Source organism: Mesoplodon bidens (assembly GCF_964165515.1).
Source record: "Mesoplodon bidens genome assembly, chromosome: 2".
Lineage (NCBI taxonomy): Eukaryota > Metazoa > Chordata > Mammalia > Artiodactyla > Ziphiidae > Mesoplodon > Mesoplodon bidens.
In genome coordinates, this window is record NC_138177.1 from 56,722,681 (window position 1) to 56,739,461 (window position 16,781).

Consider the following 16,781-nt stretch of genomic DNA (forward strand, 5'->3'; position numbering starts at 1 on the left):
AATTAGCAGACAGGAATTTTACAGCACTTTAAGGATTTAAAAGAAAATGTAAGGATAAGGAATGAACAGAGGGGAAATAGAGAATCTGAAACTGTAGAAAAGAACCAATGGGAATTCTAGAGCTGAAAAGAAAAATAAATAAAATGAAAAACTCACAGCATAGTCTTTAACAGCAAAAGATGACAAGAAAAAAAAGCCAGTGTAGTTGAAGTTAAATGAACAGAAATTATCCAATCTAAAAAAAAAAAAAGATTGAAGAAAAAAACTAACAGAGCCTAGACAACTGTGGGACAATATCTAGCAGTCTAACAACACGTAACTGAAGAGAGAAAATGGATCACAAAAAATATTTGAAAAAATAATGGCCCAAACTTCCCAAAACTGGAGAAAAAACATCAATTTATAGATCCAAGAAGCTCAATACATGCCAAGCAGGATAAATAAGAAAAACAACCCTATGCAAATCATAGTCAAACAGCCAATGCAAAGGTAAGAGAAAAATCTTGAAAGCAGCCAGGAAAAAAAAAAAGGTATATTACATACAGGAAATTATATCTAATGATAGGTTAACTTTTGATCAGAAATAATGGAGATCAAAAGACAATGGAACATCTTTAAAGTACTGAAAGAAAAAAATTCTGTCAACTGAGAATTTTAAAATTCCAGCAAAACTGACCTTCAAAAATGAAGGGGATAAGGTTATTTTCAAACACAAAAGCTGAGAGAATTCATCACCAATAGACTTGCACTACAATGCACGCTAAAGAAAGTTCTGAAATGACACTAGATGGTAACACTCAGATGTATAAGAAGGAATAAAGATCCCTGGAAATGTTAAATAGGCAGGTAAATATAAAAAGCTGTTTACATATTTTTAAAATTTTAGGCTATCTAAAGCAAAAATTATACAACAATATTGTAAGGTTTTGTAACTTTTGGGAAAGAAGGAACAGAGAAACAACATATAAGACATAGAAAACAGCAAAATGGTAGAACCAAATGCAACCATATCAATAATTACTGTAAATGTAAATGGACTAAACACTCCAATTAAAAGGCAGAGACTGTCAGCCTGGATTAAAAACTAGATCCAGCCAAATGATGTCTATAAGAGATGGACTTTAAATACAAAGACACAAGAGTATTTGCTCATAATTATTTCATTTTCTTTTATTTAAAAGCACAAAAGCAAGAGGAGCACAGAAGTTTTAAATGTCCTAGGTTGACAGAGAGAAGGAAATCATTCATTCTTTACTTCTACAAACATACATCAAGCATCAACTCTACACGCAAGACTTTGTGCTAGGTGCTTCAGGGAGATACCAAGAAAGAAGGATTCATGGTTTGTGCTACCAGTGCTACAGGATTCAGAAGGATGTGAAGATGTAAAATGTGAGATTTCCTTTTCTTGGAGGGATGAATGGGGAGTGCAGGGCTAAGGGCAGAGATCAGCAAAGGCTTTGTGGAGGAGGTTGCATTAGCCCTGTCCCTAAAGCACCAGGAAGATTTTGAGGAAGAAATAATTTGGTGTTCATTATTCATTTGTTCTGTGAACTGAAAGACCAGATATCTAGGCCAGTGGTAGAGTAAGAGCTTGGTCTCCAGCCCCAGCTCTGCTACTAAATATAACTACTCTGTGACCCAGGACAGTTACTTAATGCTCCTAAGGCTAACTTTCTTCATGTGAAAAGGAAATAATCATTTCAAATGAGAGATTGTTGTAAAATGCACTATAGAGTGCCTGCTCAATGAATTACTGTTATTGGAGACAGAACGTACCCACTACCCCTCAAAAAATGAAGCCCTCAGTGATGAAGATAACAAAGATGAAGAGCATAGAATGACAACCTCATAATAATTAACTAGAAAAAATATATGCTGAAGATAAAATGGGGGTGGGGCAGAATACAGCATCTTTCATATAGTAGTCATGTAATGTTTCCATGTCTGTTAAATGAATGAATAACCCAAATAACAGATGAACTAAGTCTTACAATGCTTACTAGCTACCCTGAATTGGTCAGAGAATACCAGTGTATTTCAGGCACATAAAACTATAAACCAACTGGTGTGCCTTATTATTTTTGGTAATATAGTTTAGAAAATTCTTACTTTACAGGAATGCCAATTTCCAGAAATGTCTGTGTGGTTCCTTCAGGCTGTGAAGAACAGGTTAATGCTGACGATGGCTGTTTACTCTAAGAGGAACCAGGAAGCCCCAAGGAAATCCCTTGGGTAGCTGAGAGTGAAGCCAAGGTACAAAGCAGCTCTAGTTCTCCAAAAGGAATTAAAGCAATTCACTTTTTCAACTTCCTTTGTCTCTGATTCTCCTTTGGCTGCTTATTGTTTAGTAGGTCCCTAGTGGGACTGTGTCAATTTCTGCACCCTCACAGCTCTGCCACCTGCCTTCCCACTGTGTTCCTCTCAGGACCCTGCTCCACTTTTCTCTTCAAGTCCCTCTCTCTGAGTTTTGCATGCAGACCCCCTCCTGGAGAGTATCCTGTATAGGGTACCCCATTAGGCACATTACAAGACACTGCCCTTCTCCACACCCAGCCTGTAGATGGCTTCCCTTAGCTCTGGTGCTGATTCCTGATCAGTCACATGTAGCTTGGCTACAGGGCCACAGGACCCAAAGTACAGTGGTTTGTGCACAGGGACCTACCCATAGCTGTTTTGCTTGGAAGGCACTCCCAGCCCCCATGGTCCATGTGAGACCACAGGTTCACTTCAAAACATGGCAGGTAAAAGCATATTCACTGTCATGAGCTGCTCATAACTGCAGTGGCAACGGGTTTCAGGTTGCTACATTCTAAGGGGGCTTGAAAAGATCACAAGATGAAAGTGAAGGAACTTCAAATGACTGAATTGCTGTGTAACATCTGAATAGAATTTTTAAGAGTTGGTAGGGACCTGAAAGGCTATCTGGTCCAACCCCATTCCTTGTGCAGTGATCCTGGTCTCACAGTCAACAACTGGCACAGAATGAGGGTCCTAGAGTCCTGACTCCTAGCGCATGCTCTTCTGCCACATGACAGTAAACATCAGTCCTTAAGATTCAGTTACTACTGATGATAAAAGAAGATCTGATTGAAAAAACATAACTTCAAAACAAGCAGAACATTTTTAAGGTAAACTGCATATTACGTCTAGGCTGTACAACATGATGAAGATGAACAATGACAGGCATCTGTGGGCAGGTGTCTCCTCTATCACAGCCAGAACAACATGATTTGAAATGTTCTGCCTTCATGATGCCTTTGGTTAGGGAAAGAGGTGACTTTCTCCCTACTTATTCTCGAAACTTCAAAAAAAAAAACTAATTTAAGGCAAAAAGGCAAAAACTTTAAGGCAAAAAACTAATTTAACAAAAAGGTCACATGACAACTGCACAACCTGCATTTGTTTGGCAGGGGTACCTGGACAAATTACTCTCGTGGGAACACGGGCCCAGAGTCTCTTCTGTTTCATTCACAGAAGCCAGGTTTAGCCTCTTCACAGGCCCTTCACTGATCCACAAATTGGCATGTAACGTAAATAAAACACTGTAGAATTGTTTATCATCCACATGTGCTATACGTGACACTCCAATTCTAAAAGTAGACACCGTTTCATTTTACCATTCTTTTAGAAAGGTGCTGGATATTTGAGAAAATGTCCCACGCACTCTGCAGTCAGAAAAACCAAACTCTGGCTTTTTTTGTGGCAAGCAGGATTAATTAAAATTTAAAAGTATACATCCTTTATATATATGCAAAGTCACAGTAGTAGAAGAGAAAAATAATGCACAAGATTTTCTTGGGAAAGGTAATTTATGAGTTTTGTAAAACCCATGACAGAATTGCTTCAAAAACCCAAACTTGCCCCAGAATGTAAGTCAGGCCATTAAGAGGATATGTAAAACATTGTGGGACCTTTATTTACAGGAAAGGAAACTGGCTGACTACCGCAACTGTGCAAAACTCTACCTTGCAGAGAGCACTGGGCTAAGATGCATTCAGATTGTGAAAAAGAAACGACTTCTTTATCTTTTTTTCTTTTTAGTGATGTGGTGGGTTTGTTTTAATTTTGTTTTGGTTTTCCTGTGAGATATAACTTACATACCATAAAATTTACCTTCTTAAAGTGAATATATTTTGTAGTTTTTAAAATATTCACAAGGTGTATAACCATAACCACTATCTAATTACAGAACGTTGTCATTACCCAAAAAGAAACTCCACACCCATTAGCAGTCACTCCACCTTCCTCCTAGTCCCTGGTAACCAATCATCTATTGGGTTGGCCAAAAGTTTCATTCCGTTTTTTCCATAAGATGGCTCTGGTAGCACTTAGCTGTCCTTAACTTCGTTCAAAACAATTCTGTTAGATTGTATGTGAGAGCTGTCATAACAGCGTGCATTTAAAAAAAAATTTATCAAAATTTGTAAATTTCTGTGTAGCCATTTTAATATTGAAGATAGAAGAAAAAGAGCAACATTTTCAGCATATTATGCTTTATTATTTCAAGAAAGGTAAAAACACAACTGAAATGCAAAAAATGATTTGTGCAGTGTATGGAGAAGGTGCTGTGACTGATTGAACATGTCAAAAGTGGTTTGCAAAGTTTTGTGTTGGAGATTTCTTGCTGGAGGATGCTCCACAGTTGGGTAGACCAGTTGAAGTTGATAGCAATCAAACTGAGGCATTAGTTGAGAACAATCAATGTTATACCATGCTGAAGATAGCTGCTGACACACTCAAAACATCCAAATCAAGTGTTGAAAATCATTTACACCAGCTTGTATGTTAATCGCTTTGATGTTTGGGTTCCACATAAGTTGAGCCAAAAAAACCTTCTTGACCATATTTCCACACGCAATTCTCTAACATAATGAAAATGTTCTGCTTTTTTTTTTTAAGATTTATTACTTATTTATTTTTGGCTGCATCAGGTCTTAGTTGCAGCATGCGGGCTCTTCGTTGCAGTGCACGGGCTTCTCTCTAGTTGTGGCGTGCGGGTTTTCTCTTCTCTAGTTGTAGCATATAAGCTCCAGGGCACAAGGCCTCTGTAGTTGTGGCGCACGGGTTCCAGAGTGCACGGGCTCTGTAGTTTGCAGCACGCAGGCTCTAGTTGAGGCACACCAGCTCAGTAGTTGCGGCACACGGGTGTAGTTGCCCCGCAGCATGTGGGATCTTAGTTCCCTGACCAGGGATCGAAACTGCGTCCCCTGCATTGTAAGGTGGATTCTTTGCCACTGGACCATGAGGGAAGTCCCAAATGTTCCGTTTTTAAAACAAACTGTGACGGGCGATGAAAAGTGGATACTGTACAATAATGTGGAATGGAGGAGATCATGGGGCAAGCGAAATGAACCACCACCAACCATACCAAAGGCCGGTCTTCATCCAAATAAGGTGATGTTGTGTATACAGTGCAATTGGAAGGGAGTCCTCTACTATGAGCTTCTTCTGGAAAACCAAACGATTAATTCCAAAAACTACTGCTCCCAATTAGACCAACTGAAAGCAGAACTCGTGGAAAAGCATCTGGAATTAGTCAACAGAAAACACATAATCTTCCAACAGGATAACGCAAGATGGCATGTTTCTTTGATGACCAAGGAAAAATTGTTACAGTTTGGCTGGGAAGTTCTGATTCATGTGCCGTATTCACCAGACATTGCATCTTCGAATTTCCATTTATTTCGGTCTTTACAAAATTCTCTTAATGGAAAAATTTTCAATTCCCTGGAAGACCGTAAAAGGCACCTAGAACAGTTCCTTGCTCAAAAAGATAAAAAGTTTTGGGAATGTGGAATTATGAAGTTGCCTGAAAAATGGCAGAAGGTAGTGGCACAAAAGGGTGAATACATTGTTCAATAAAGTTCTTGGTGAAAATGAAAAATGTGTCTTTTATTTTTACTTAAAAACTGAAGGCATTTTCTGGCCAACCCAATACTTTCTCTGTCTATAGATTTACCTATTCCAGGCAAGTCACATAAATGGAATCATATAATATGTGACCTTTTGTGTCTGACTTCTTTCACTTTACTTGTTTTCAAGATTCGTCCATGTTGAAGCATGTATCAGCTCTTCATTCCTTTTTATTGCACAATAATATTCCATTCTGTGAACATACTATTTTATTTATCCATTCATCAGTTGATGGACATTTGTGTTGTTTCTACGTTTTGTCTATTATGAGTAATGCTGCTATGAACTTTCATTACAAGTTTTTGTGTGGACATAAGTTTTCATTTCTCTTGTGTATATACCTAGGAGTAGAACTGCTGGGTCATATGGTAACTCCTTTTGAAGAACTGCCAGACTATTTTTCACAGTAGCTGTACCATTTTACATTCCCACAAGCAACATATGGGGGTTCTAATTTCTCTATATCCTCACCAAAACTTGTTAATCATCTTCTTATTGATTGTAGCCATCCTTGTAGGTATGAAGTGGTATCTCACTGTGGTTTAGATTTGCCTTTCCCTGATGACTAATGATGTTCAGCATCTCTTCATGTGTTTATCGGTCATTTGGATATCTTCTTTGAAGAAACATTACTCAGATTCTTTGCCCATTTTTTAACTGGGTTGTCTTTTTATTATTGAGTGTAAGAGTTCTTTATATATTCTAAATACAAGTCCCTTATCAGATATATGATTTGAAAATTTCTCCCATCCTGCGGGCTATCTTTTCACTTTGATAGTACCCTTTGATGCATAAAAGTTTTTCATTTCGATGAGGTCCAATTTACCTATTTTTCCTTTGGTTGCTTATCTTTGTCTATTCTATTAATATACAACTGTTTCCATGGAGAACTGATTGTAATGACTAATTAACTGTTTTCCTCAATGTGATTACATCTCTGATGTAGTAAACTGCTTATTCAATTAGCATGTCTGGTCTCATCTCTCCCTTCGAAAAGAGTAATAAGTGGTTGTGCTTCCCCTGATAGAGAGGCAACGAACAGACTGAGGCTTTTACCACATTATGGTATGGAATTCTTTATCTCAGAGAGTAACATTGGGAACATAATCCTGGGCGCTAGGTGCTTAACTCGAACCTCAGCTGCTAAATGCTCAGCAGCCTCATACTGTCTTCCTGTCCTGCTACTCTTAGTTCCAGGCCCTGCATTCAACTCCAGCTCCACCTCCTCTTCTGGCCTCCAAGTGTGGACATCCTCCGAGGCTCAGTCTCCATGGCCCTCTCCTGCTCATTCCACATTCTGTGTCTCTGGCTTTCTTCCAGGCCCCTAAACCACCCACTACGGGTCCTCTCTCCAGTCAATCCTATACCTCTCACTGCCTCTAGGTCATCTCTAACCAGACCCACCACATCAACTGAAGCGTGGTGTGTGCACCGCAGACGAGCATCTTCTCTTCCAGCCACCTGCCCCTCTGGACTCTGTCTCTGTATGGTATTATTCTCCCACTCACCTGGCTTCAAACCTCAGAGTCTTCTTTGGTTCTTTCTTCTCCCCCTCCCCTACATCAAAGCAGCCTATCACATCGGCCTTCAGCCTTTGACGTGGCACAGTTGTCTCGCTTCACCTTAACCCAGGCCCACAACCTGCCACACTGATCTTCCTAACATGCCCACTTCACTCCTCTTACTGCTCTGCTCCAATCCCTTTAAATACTGCCTGCCCCCTAGAGAAAGTCCAAACCCCAACACTCAAAGCCACCCCCAGGCCGGCCCAGCTGAGCTTTCCTATCTCACCTCCCTCTGCTACTCCCACCAACCCTCTGCTCCAACCACTGTACCACCCACCGATTCTGAAACACCCTATTGTCATTCCCATCTCTCTGTGTTTGCGCACACACCCCTCCCCGCCGGCCAGCCCTTCTTTTTCACCCATATATCACCCTCCTTCAGATTAATCCCACTTCCTTCACCAACCAGCCCTCCTTCATTCACTCCTGAGGCACCTGTCTCTAGCATTTCTTTGGCCCTCATTCATTCATTCAAGTTGGCTTATGTGAGATGCCTTCCTGCTCCAAATCCCCACCTCCCTCTCCCAGGGTACCAATACACACTGAGCACCTACAGAGGGCCAGGCACTCTACCAGGCACTGGAGTTACAATGGGGGTAGGGAGGGGACAAACCTTTGTGCCTCACAAAACTCAGGGTCAGGGCCTAGGGGCTGACACAATTAACGAAAGAATTATAGTCAATAAATGGACACTCTCAGCTGTGCTAAATGCTACAAAGGAAAAGTACTGAATACTAGAAAGCAGGTAACAGGGAGAAAAAGACCCCATTAGGTAGCTCAGGGCAGGCTGTGTAGAAGGAGGGCAAGTTCTTCTTTGGGTAACCTGCCTTCTCTCTCCACATGGCCTGAGTTCCCAGAAGTAGGCCATGCCTCACTCACCTTCTTCGTGGTTTTAGCATTGGGCATAAAGGTGAAGGAATCCATGAGTGACTCTGGTGGAGGAAGGGGAGGATTTTGGAACAAGAAAGCATCTCATCCAGGAACAACTGAGCCAGAGTCAGAATACGTTCAGAGACAGCCCTGGGTTCAATTTGAGCCCTGCTACTCTTTAACTCTGAGCACAGTACTTAACCTCTCTGTGCCCCCGGTTTCTGTCTATAAACTAGGACTAACCACCTCCCTCAAGAGGGTGGCTGGGAAGATTATGGGATAAAGTATATAGAAAAAGCCCTACCCAGGCCTAGTAGAGGAAAGCACCTAATCATTGGTGGCTGCTGTCATTACCATTATTTGTATTATTCTTAGGGGACTCAGAGGCAGGAAATGAGCTCTGAAAGTTGTATACCAGGTCATCAAATTCGGGCCAAGTCACTACTGAGACCAGCCAAATGGGCTTCTGAGCACTGGATTGTCTACGGTCTAAACAGGAGATGCGCCCAGGAGAGTTTCCCCAAAAGCAGGGAAGGCTCTTTGCCAGCCAAAGGAACTACCCAAAATTTGCTCTGCCTGAGGTCTGGCTGCCTGCTCTGACTGATTTCAGGCTTTGAGGCCCCAGGAATCTGAGGCAAAAGAGAGGCTGCCAAGGTCGAAGGTCATCATGGCCACTTCCTAATTTGCCTGGCATTTATCTATAAAAGGAAACACAACAGGAAACTTCATCTTTCCAAGTCTGGCCTCCCTCCTCTTCCTGCTGTCACCATCTATTCTCTTCTGACCGGGGGCAAGAGGGTGGTGCAGGGTGCAGTAGGCAGAATAATGGCCCACAAGAGATGTCCACGTCCTACATCTTGGAGCCTACAAATATGTCAAGTTACACGGCAAAGATGGGATCAAAGTTGCTAATCACCTGACCTTAAAACAGGGAAATTATTCTGGATTATCTGGATGGGTCCAATGTAATCACAAGAGCTCTTTAAACATGGAAGAGGGAGGCAGAACGAGGAGATGTGAGAAAGACCTGAAGATAGAAGAAGAGACATGAGCCAAGGAAGGCAGGCAGCCTTGAGAAGCTGGAAAAGGCACTAAAATGGATTTTTTCATGGAGACTCCAGATAGGAATTCGCCTGCCGACACCTTAATTTTAGCCCAGTGAGACCCATTTTGGACTTCTGATCTCCAGGACTCTCAGATAATAAATCTGAGCTGTTTAAGTCACTAGGTTTGTGGTAACTTGTTACACACACAATAGAAACTAACATACAGGGCTTTCGAACAGTTCTCCCTGGGACCTTAGGGCTTCAGAGGTAATGCCTAGAGTCAGAGTGAGGGTAGTCAGGCTACAACGTTTTACACATTGGGCTTTAATAGAAGGATGCTTAAGATATTTTTTAAAAATCACGGGTGCAGTAGAAAGAGTCTGGGGTCAGACAGAGCTTGATCCAGTCTGTCTGCTGACCAGCTACGTGATCTTCCCACACTTCACTTAGCCTCTCTGAGCCTCGGGGCCTCATCTGGAATCATGAGGATGATCGCCTCCCAGGTTTCTTATGAGAATTAAATGGCCAATGGGGATGACAGAGCCTGGCAGTCAGTAAACATTAGCTGCCCTTCCTGCCTCCTTCCTTCTACAAAGTCCTCTCTAAGGTTTAGGCACAATCACAGAATTTCCTATCCCATTCCCCTCCCCTACAAATATGGGAATCCAGAGGAGCAGAAGCCCACCTCCCTCAATCCACCCAAGAAGCTGGAGTCAGGCTGGGACTCCATTCATTCACTCATTCATTCACTCAATGAATCCTTATTGCATGGCCAGGGCTGAATGGGGAGCAAAAGGGACTGTCTCCACCCTGGTGGAGTTTACAGTCTAGTAGAACAGACAGACATTAATCAAATAGTCAGGCAAACACATATACCATCCCATCAGCGACAGCTGCAAGGGAGAGATGTGTAGGCTACGAGTGACGGGGGAGGTGATCTAGCCAGGAGGTCAGAGAAGGCTTCGCAGGGAAAAACTGAGTGAGCTGAGAGCTGAAGGATGATTACGCATTAACAAGGTGACAGACGGAAGAGAATTCCAGGCAGAGGAATAAAACCGCCAAAAGGCCCAGTGGTGGGAGGGAGGCCCAAAGTAAAAGAAGGCCAGTATGGCTGAGGGGCAGTGAAAAAGGGGAAGTAGGGAAGGAAGGAAAAACAAATGACTTTCGGGTTCAACTGGGTGGTGATGGTACCATTCCTGGAAACAGGAGACACTGGTAGAGGGCGAAGCTGGCAGTGGGGAGACCATGAGGTCAATTCTGGACATGTGGAGTTCAGGGGACCTTTGGGACATCCTGGCAGAGCCACCATCTGGGAATCTGGATACACAGGATATGCGAACAGGTAACCTCTGGGCCAGAGGTATAACCACGGCAGTCACGTGTGAGCAAACAGTGACTAAAGCAGGGGAGGGGGCCTGAGTGAGGTCACCTGCCAGAGACTGAGAGAAGGGGGGCTCTGAGAAACATTTAACACCCAAGAGCTGGAGGGTGACTGCAAAGGAGGCTGGAAGGAGTGACCTGAGAAGTAAAGTGTCACATCATGGAAGCTAAGGAAGCAGAGCGTATCCGGGATGAAGAAGTGGTTGACAGTATCAAACATTCCTGCAAGGCTCTACGAGGTGCCACCTTACTGATGGGACCACCCAGTTGGGCGACAAAACTGGAGAGGCCTGATATCCGGGGATGAGCCCTATCGGATAATTGCCCAGAGTGCCCTGGGAAGCAACCCAGGTATTAAGAGGCTCAACTGCTGACAGCGTCCCTGGGAAAAAGGAACACAAAAACAGAGACCCAAAGTTCTTGTCATTGTGTCCAATGGCCTGGCCTCAGGATCTGGCTCAAACTAGAGGACAGAAAAGAGCAGAAGCCGGCTTGGACACATCCTCTGTCCTAAGGCTGGTTAAATATGTATAGCTCTAAAACGAGGGCAATACTTGAGATCCGACACCAGGCAGGGGCTGCGCCTCCGACACAGGTCCCCAGCTGGCGAGGAGCCTGGACTAGGGCCTCCAGCTGCAGCAGTGGCTCAGCACCGTTTGCCGGCACTTCCACCCCCAGCGCTGAACCCACTTACCTGGTAAGATCCCTGGACCCTGGACTTTGACCGCCTCCTTTTCCCGCTCGTCCGCCTGCTCTGAGTTCTCAACCACCTGATCCAACTCCTCACTCAGCTAAAGGGAGAAACAAAGAGGGCAAGGAAGTCAGCTACATCAGCTTTGCTTTTCTGGACTAGAATAAGAAAGCAGAAGGTGTTTCTCACTTAACTGTCATCAAAAAAAAAAAAAGAAAGAAATCACATGATATAGGGTATGTTATACCAATTCTACAGATTAGCACACTGAAGCTCAGAAAATTCAAATAACTTCTATGTGTTAGTTTCCCAGGCTGCGGTAACAAAGCACCACAAACTGGGTGGCTTAAAATAACAGGAATTTATTCCCTCACAGTTAGGGAGACTAGAAAACTGAAATCAAGGTGATGGCAAGGTTGGTTCCTTCCAAGGGCTGTGAGGGAGAACGTTTTCCATGCCTCTCTTCCAGTTCCAGATAATGGCCAGCAGCCCTGGGTGTTCCTTGCTTGTAGATGCATCCCATCTCCGATCTCTGCCTCCATCTTCACACGGAGTCTGTGTCTCCACATGGTCAATCTTCTTATAAGGACATCATTCATACTGGGTTAGGGCCCATTCTACTTCAGCATGACTGCGTCTTAACTAAATACATCTGCAATGACCCTATTTCCAAATAAGGTCACTTTCTGAGGTGCTGGGGGTTAGGACTTTAACATACCTTTTTGGGGAAGACAATTCAACCCACAATACTCTCCATGGCCATAGAGTGAAGAGCAAAATCCAAGTTAGTCTAGTTCCAAAACCCATGGTCTTAATCACTTCCCAAAGAAGGAGGAAATGCAAGCTTAGAATCTGCTGAGGGAGCAGAGGGAACAGAAGTTGATGTCGGAGCTAAAGTCCACCAACTCAGGCTGCAAATGGCAGAACAAAGTGGGGAGGGCAGACCAGCCAGAGACAGGTGCTAATTAGCAGCCTAATAGCAGGCAACCTCCACCTCACTTCATCAGAGTTCTCACCTGTCAAATGGGGACAATGATACAATGATAACCAACAAGGTTCCACGGCATTAAGGAGAAAAGCAAGAAACACCAAGACCAGAGTTTAGAGGAGGACCTATCACTGGATTGGGAGGTGAGGGAGGGGATAGACTTCTCAAGTATTTTCTTAGGCTCACAGGGTCAACACTTAAGGTCGCAGGACATCATTAAAAATTCATCTCTAAGAAACGAGTTAAAACAAAGCTCTTACATATCTAATATTCTTCCATCTCCTTCTCCATGCCTCTGCTCCTGCCCTTTATTTATTTATTTTTAACATCTTTATTGGCGTATAATTGCTTTACATTGTTGTGTTAGTTTCTGCTTTATAACAAAGTGAATCATCTATACATATACGTATACCCCCATATCCCCTCCCTCTTGCGTCTCCCTCCCACCCTCCCTATCCCACCCCTCTAGGTGGTCACAAAGCACTGAGATGATCTCCCTGTGCTATGCAGCTGCTTCCCACTAGCTATCTATTTTACATTTGGTAGTGTGTAAGTCCATGCCACTCTCTCACTTCACCCCAATTTACCCTTCCCCCTCCCCGTGTCCTCAAATCCATTCTCTACGTCTGTCTTTATTGCTCCTCCCCTTTAGAATCAGGTAAAGCCTCTAGTTTAAAGCCCTGAAGCCCAAAAGAAAAGAAAACCAACACGTGAAAGATGACACCATGAAACACAGGCGCACAGTGGGAAGGAACACAGATCAAGAGGTCCCCAGGGCTCTTTCCCTTTTGCTGGCCAAAGAGCAAGGAGGATGTTCGTCCTGGGAAGGCACAGCGTTCTCTGATCCAAGCCTCGCACAGGTTCAGCCTAACCCTAACACACTCCTAACCCAGTTCCCCTGCTGACTACCTGCAGCCATAATAAACCCACCTCCTTGCCTGACCCTGGCCAAATTCTCAAATGCCCCATCCTGCAAAACCAAAATCTCCCCCCAGCAAAGAAACCTAACTCGGAGCTAGGTCCACTCTCAGAATGACCCATACAAGAAAGATTCAGGAGGCCTCCTTCTTCTGAAGAAGGTGAGAGACAGGGACTTCAGAACGGTCCACTAAAGAAAGTAAGGGGAGGGGTCCTTCCAGTGTCTTCCACCAACGGAAACTGAATCCACCCTTGGCCTTACCCCTGCAAGCAGGATAACTGCCTATATTTTAATAAACATTTTAGGAGCCCTGCTAGGTAAGGAGATAATGCAGGTTGCGTGTGAATGGTGAGGGACATGGTCCTGTAAACCAGGACCCCAAAGCTCCCCAGAAGCAGGAGATGCCCACACCCTGTTAATAAGAACTAGCATTCACTGAGGGGTCACGACTGCCAGGCACTGAGCTGAGCACTTTCACAGACCAACTCATCTAATCCTCAGAGCCCTGTGAGATAGGGACTATCATTACCTTCATTTTGCAGATGAAGAAACTTGAGGCTCAGAGAAGTTAAGTAACTTGACAAAAGTCACACAAATGGCAAGAGGCGAGGCAGGATAGGAATGCGGGCTTTTTGACTTAAAAGTCCTAGTATCTACCCACTATGCTCTATTCCCTACAAACCTGAAAACTTTCAGAGTCAAGGAAAGACACAACTCATTTCCCAGGATTCCCCCACTGCCTCGGGTTCAGAATCTAGGGGCCACAGAATCCACAGCACTGGTTAAAATCCATCAGGCTCCTTTTGGACAAAGGAAATGGTAGAAGAAATACAGAAATTTGTCCCAAGTCAGATTCTAGCCCAGATCCCACACTACAAAATGGCAAGCCTCAGGCAAATCTCATCTGCCTTCAACTTGGCTTCCCCTTCTACTACGGGGCTAAGGCATCTGCTTTATATACTCCACACAGTATCATTTACAAAGGGAGAAATGTACATCAATATTGATCAGTATTGATCAAGACAGCAGCAGTTCACATGAGAAGGACTGGCAGAATGATAGACTCATCTGGGAAGTGAGACCCCTATGGAGCATGTGAGATTTGAGATCCCTCTTGCACAATGGGGGGAATTTTAACCAAAGGAGTTTGAGAAGGGGTTAAAGAAAAAGAAATGGTGTGAGCATAGGCATAGCAGGAGCACGTTTTTAATCGGTGAATTTCCAGTGTGGCCAGAACCTAGGTGGGTGAGGAGATGACGAAGGTTAACAGAAGATACAGCTGCAGGGCTGTGAAAGCTTGTAAGAAGTTTGGACTCTTCTGGGTAGACCAACGGCAGCATCAGGTATATGTAAAAAGGAATGCTCGTGGATCAAGGCAGGGCCCCCGAAAGAATCTGCCCAGCATGGGAGACACCAAAGGGAGAGTTGGTTAGAGCAGACTTGGGGACACAAACCTGAGGATTGAGGATATGGAACTGCCTGAACTTGCCAAGGGAGGGAAGAGAACTAGAAATGACCAAGGTTTGGGACCTTAGAGGAGGAGAAGGAGAGCAGTTCACCAGTGTCAGTAAGTCAGCAGGAGGAGCTGGTCTGAGGGAAGAGCTGGAACGGCACCCTGCAGCGCAGGACAGACAAGAATGAGACAAAGAACTGGAAAGTAAGAGTTACAGTCGTGGGAGGAGGTGAAAGTGGAGAGAGAAACGGAACGGGGCGAGAAGCAGCTCTGTCGGTGAAAGCACATTTTCAAAGTTGGTTGGCCATCAAAACGAGCTGTAATTATCGCTATCGTTAGCAGCTGCAGGGGCCACGAGGCCTTGGGCGTGGAGGGGGCTGATGCCCACCGCGCCTCTGCCCAGCTGGGAGGAAGGCGCGGGTGCTTCCACTTGTTGCAAAGAACCTCGGCGTGGAGGGCGGCGGGGTGGGGGGGAGTCCGCCCGGCGGACCGCGCTGCTGCCTGGGTCGGACGAGGCTTTAATCATTCACCTGATGGTTAAGGGTCGAGACTCCGGGGCCCCGGCTCCATCCTTCTGCCAAGCGAAGGCAGCATCCGGAGGAGGCTAGGCGTCCCGCTTCCTTCCTGCTCCGCCGCAGCTCAGCACGCGGGGACCCCTCCTCCGAAGCACTCACCGCTACTTGGAGGCGGGCTCTGCCCGCCCGGACGCCCCCCACAGCCCAGCCGCCCAGACCCCCGGGACCCGCTCTGCCTCACAGGAAAATTTGCTTTCGCCCCCGCCCCTGCCTTGTACCTCTTGGTAGGATGTGGAGAGCTCCTGGCGGATCATGGCACTGACCGGACCTAAGGCAAACCTGAGCCCGCTGCGATCCCCGGGAAGCAGCTAGGCGAGCACCGCGGCTGCAGCGCCGAGATCTGCCGGCTCTCCGAGGCGAAACCGGTTCGCAGGAGCGGCTTCGAGACAAGGCGGGGCGCACTCGGCGCATGCGCCTCGCCCCCGCCGCAGCTGGAGCCGCGAATGGGTTGCTGGGAAATGTAGTTCTGGGCGTGAGGGCCCCACTCCGCATTCCCGGGGTAGCGAAGCCTTTGAGTTACCCAGAGCCAGGCTTAACCCGCACGTTAGACGCACGTGCTTTCCTCTTCTCTTACTTCCTCTCTTTATTGGAGGGTGAAGGACCGAGAAAATGAGTGGAAAGTGGAACAAGGGGGCCAAGTCAGACAGGTAGGAGATCCTAATCTATAACTGAAAGAGGAAGCTTGGCCTTGTAGTTTATAACCATAGTAAATATCTGGAGAGCATTTTATATGTTACAAAGCACGTTCATGCCCATTATGCCTTTCATCCTGCGAGGAACCCTGTAAAGAGGGCATTTTTCTCTGTTTTACAGGTGAGGAAACTGAGGTACCTCGTTTCAGAAGGGATGGGGAGAAAGCCATGAACAAGTGAAGATTATTTAATCTAGGAACAGACGACAAAATCCAAGTTCTTTCCATTATTCCTGGGGCAGACACTTGGAGTCAGGACCTCTAGATTCTTGTTCTGGCTCTGCCCTTCTCCCACAGGTCTTGTAATACTCTGAGCCATCCTCTGTTCACCTTAGAATGCAGCTGCTAAACCCTGCCCTGCTTCACAGGTCCTTATTTGAGCCAGAACAGGTCATGCAGCAAAACCCAAAGGTGCTGTTCACAGTAGCAAAAGCCTCCTGCCCTGAATGTGGTGGAAAATTGGGTGTTTGCCCTGTGGCAGGGCGGACCCACATCATCCCCTCTTCCCGCTGCCTGAACAGCTGTTCTGTGTGGCTGCCCTGGGCTGCTTAGTAGTGAAGCAGATAGAGGTTGCCTATGCCTTGGTGAATGCTGCTCTGTGTTCCGGGCAGCTGCAACTCTGTAAACCCCTGCACTCAGGGCCTCTTCCCTCCTCAGTGGCAACCATAGTAGCACCAACCACATCAG

General features: G+C 45.2%; 1 protein-coding gene across 1 annotated transcript in view; it reads right to left on the reverse strand.

Annotated features, from left to right (window-relative positions):
• The window catches only part of PACC1 (proton activated chloride channel 1), a 33,504-nt gene extending 17,710 nt beyond the window's left edge, over positions 1-15,794 (reverse strand). Inside the window, exons 1-2 of the mRNA XM_081254871.1 lie at positions 15,622-15,794; positions 11,472-11,568 (exon numbers count right to left, since the gene is read on the reverse strand). Of these exons, the coding sequence (XP_081110997.1) occupies positions 11,472-11,568; positions 15,622-15,657 (133 nt within the window). The 5' untranslated portion in view covers positions 15,658-15,794. The remainder of the gene's footprint in view (positions 1-11,471; positions 11,569-15,621) is intronic.
• Positions 15,795-16,781: the final 987 nt, after the last annotated feature.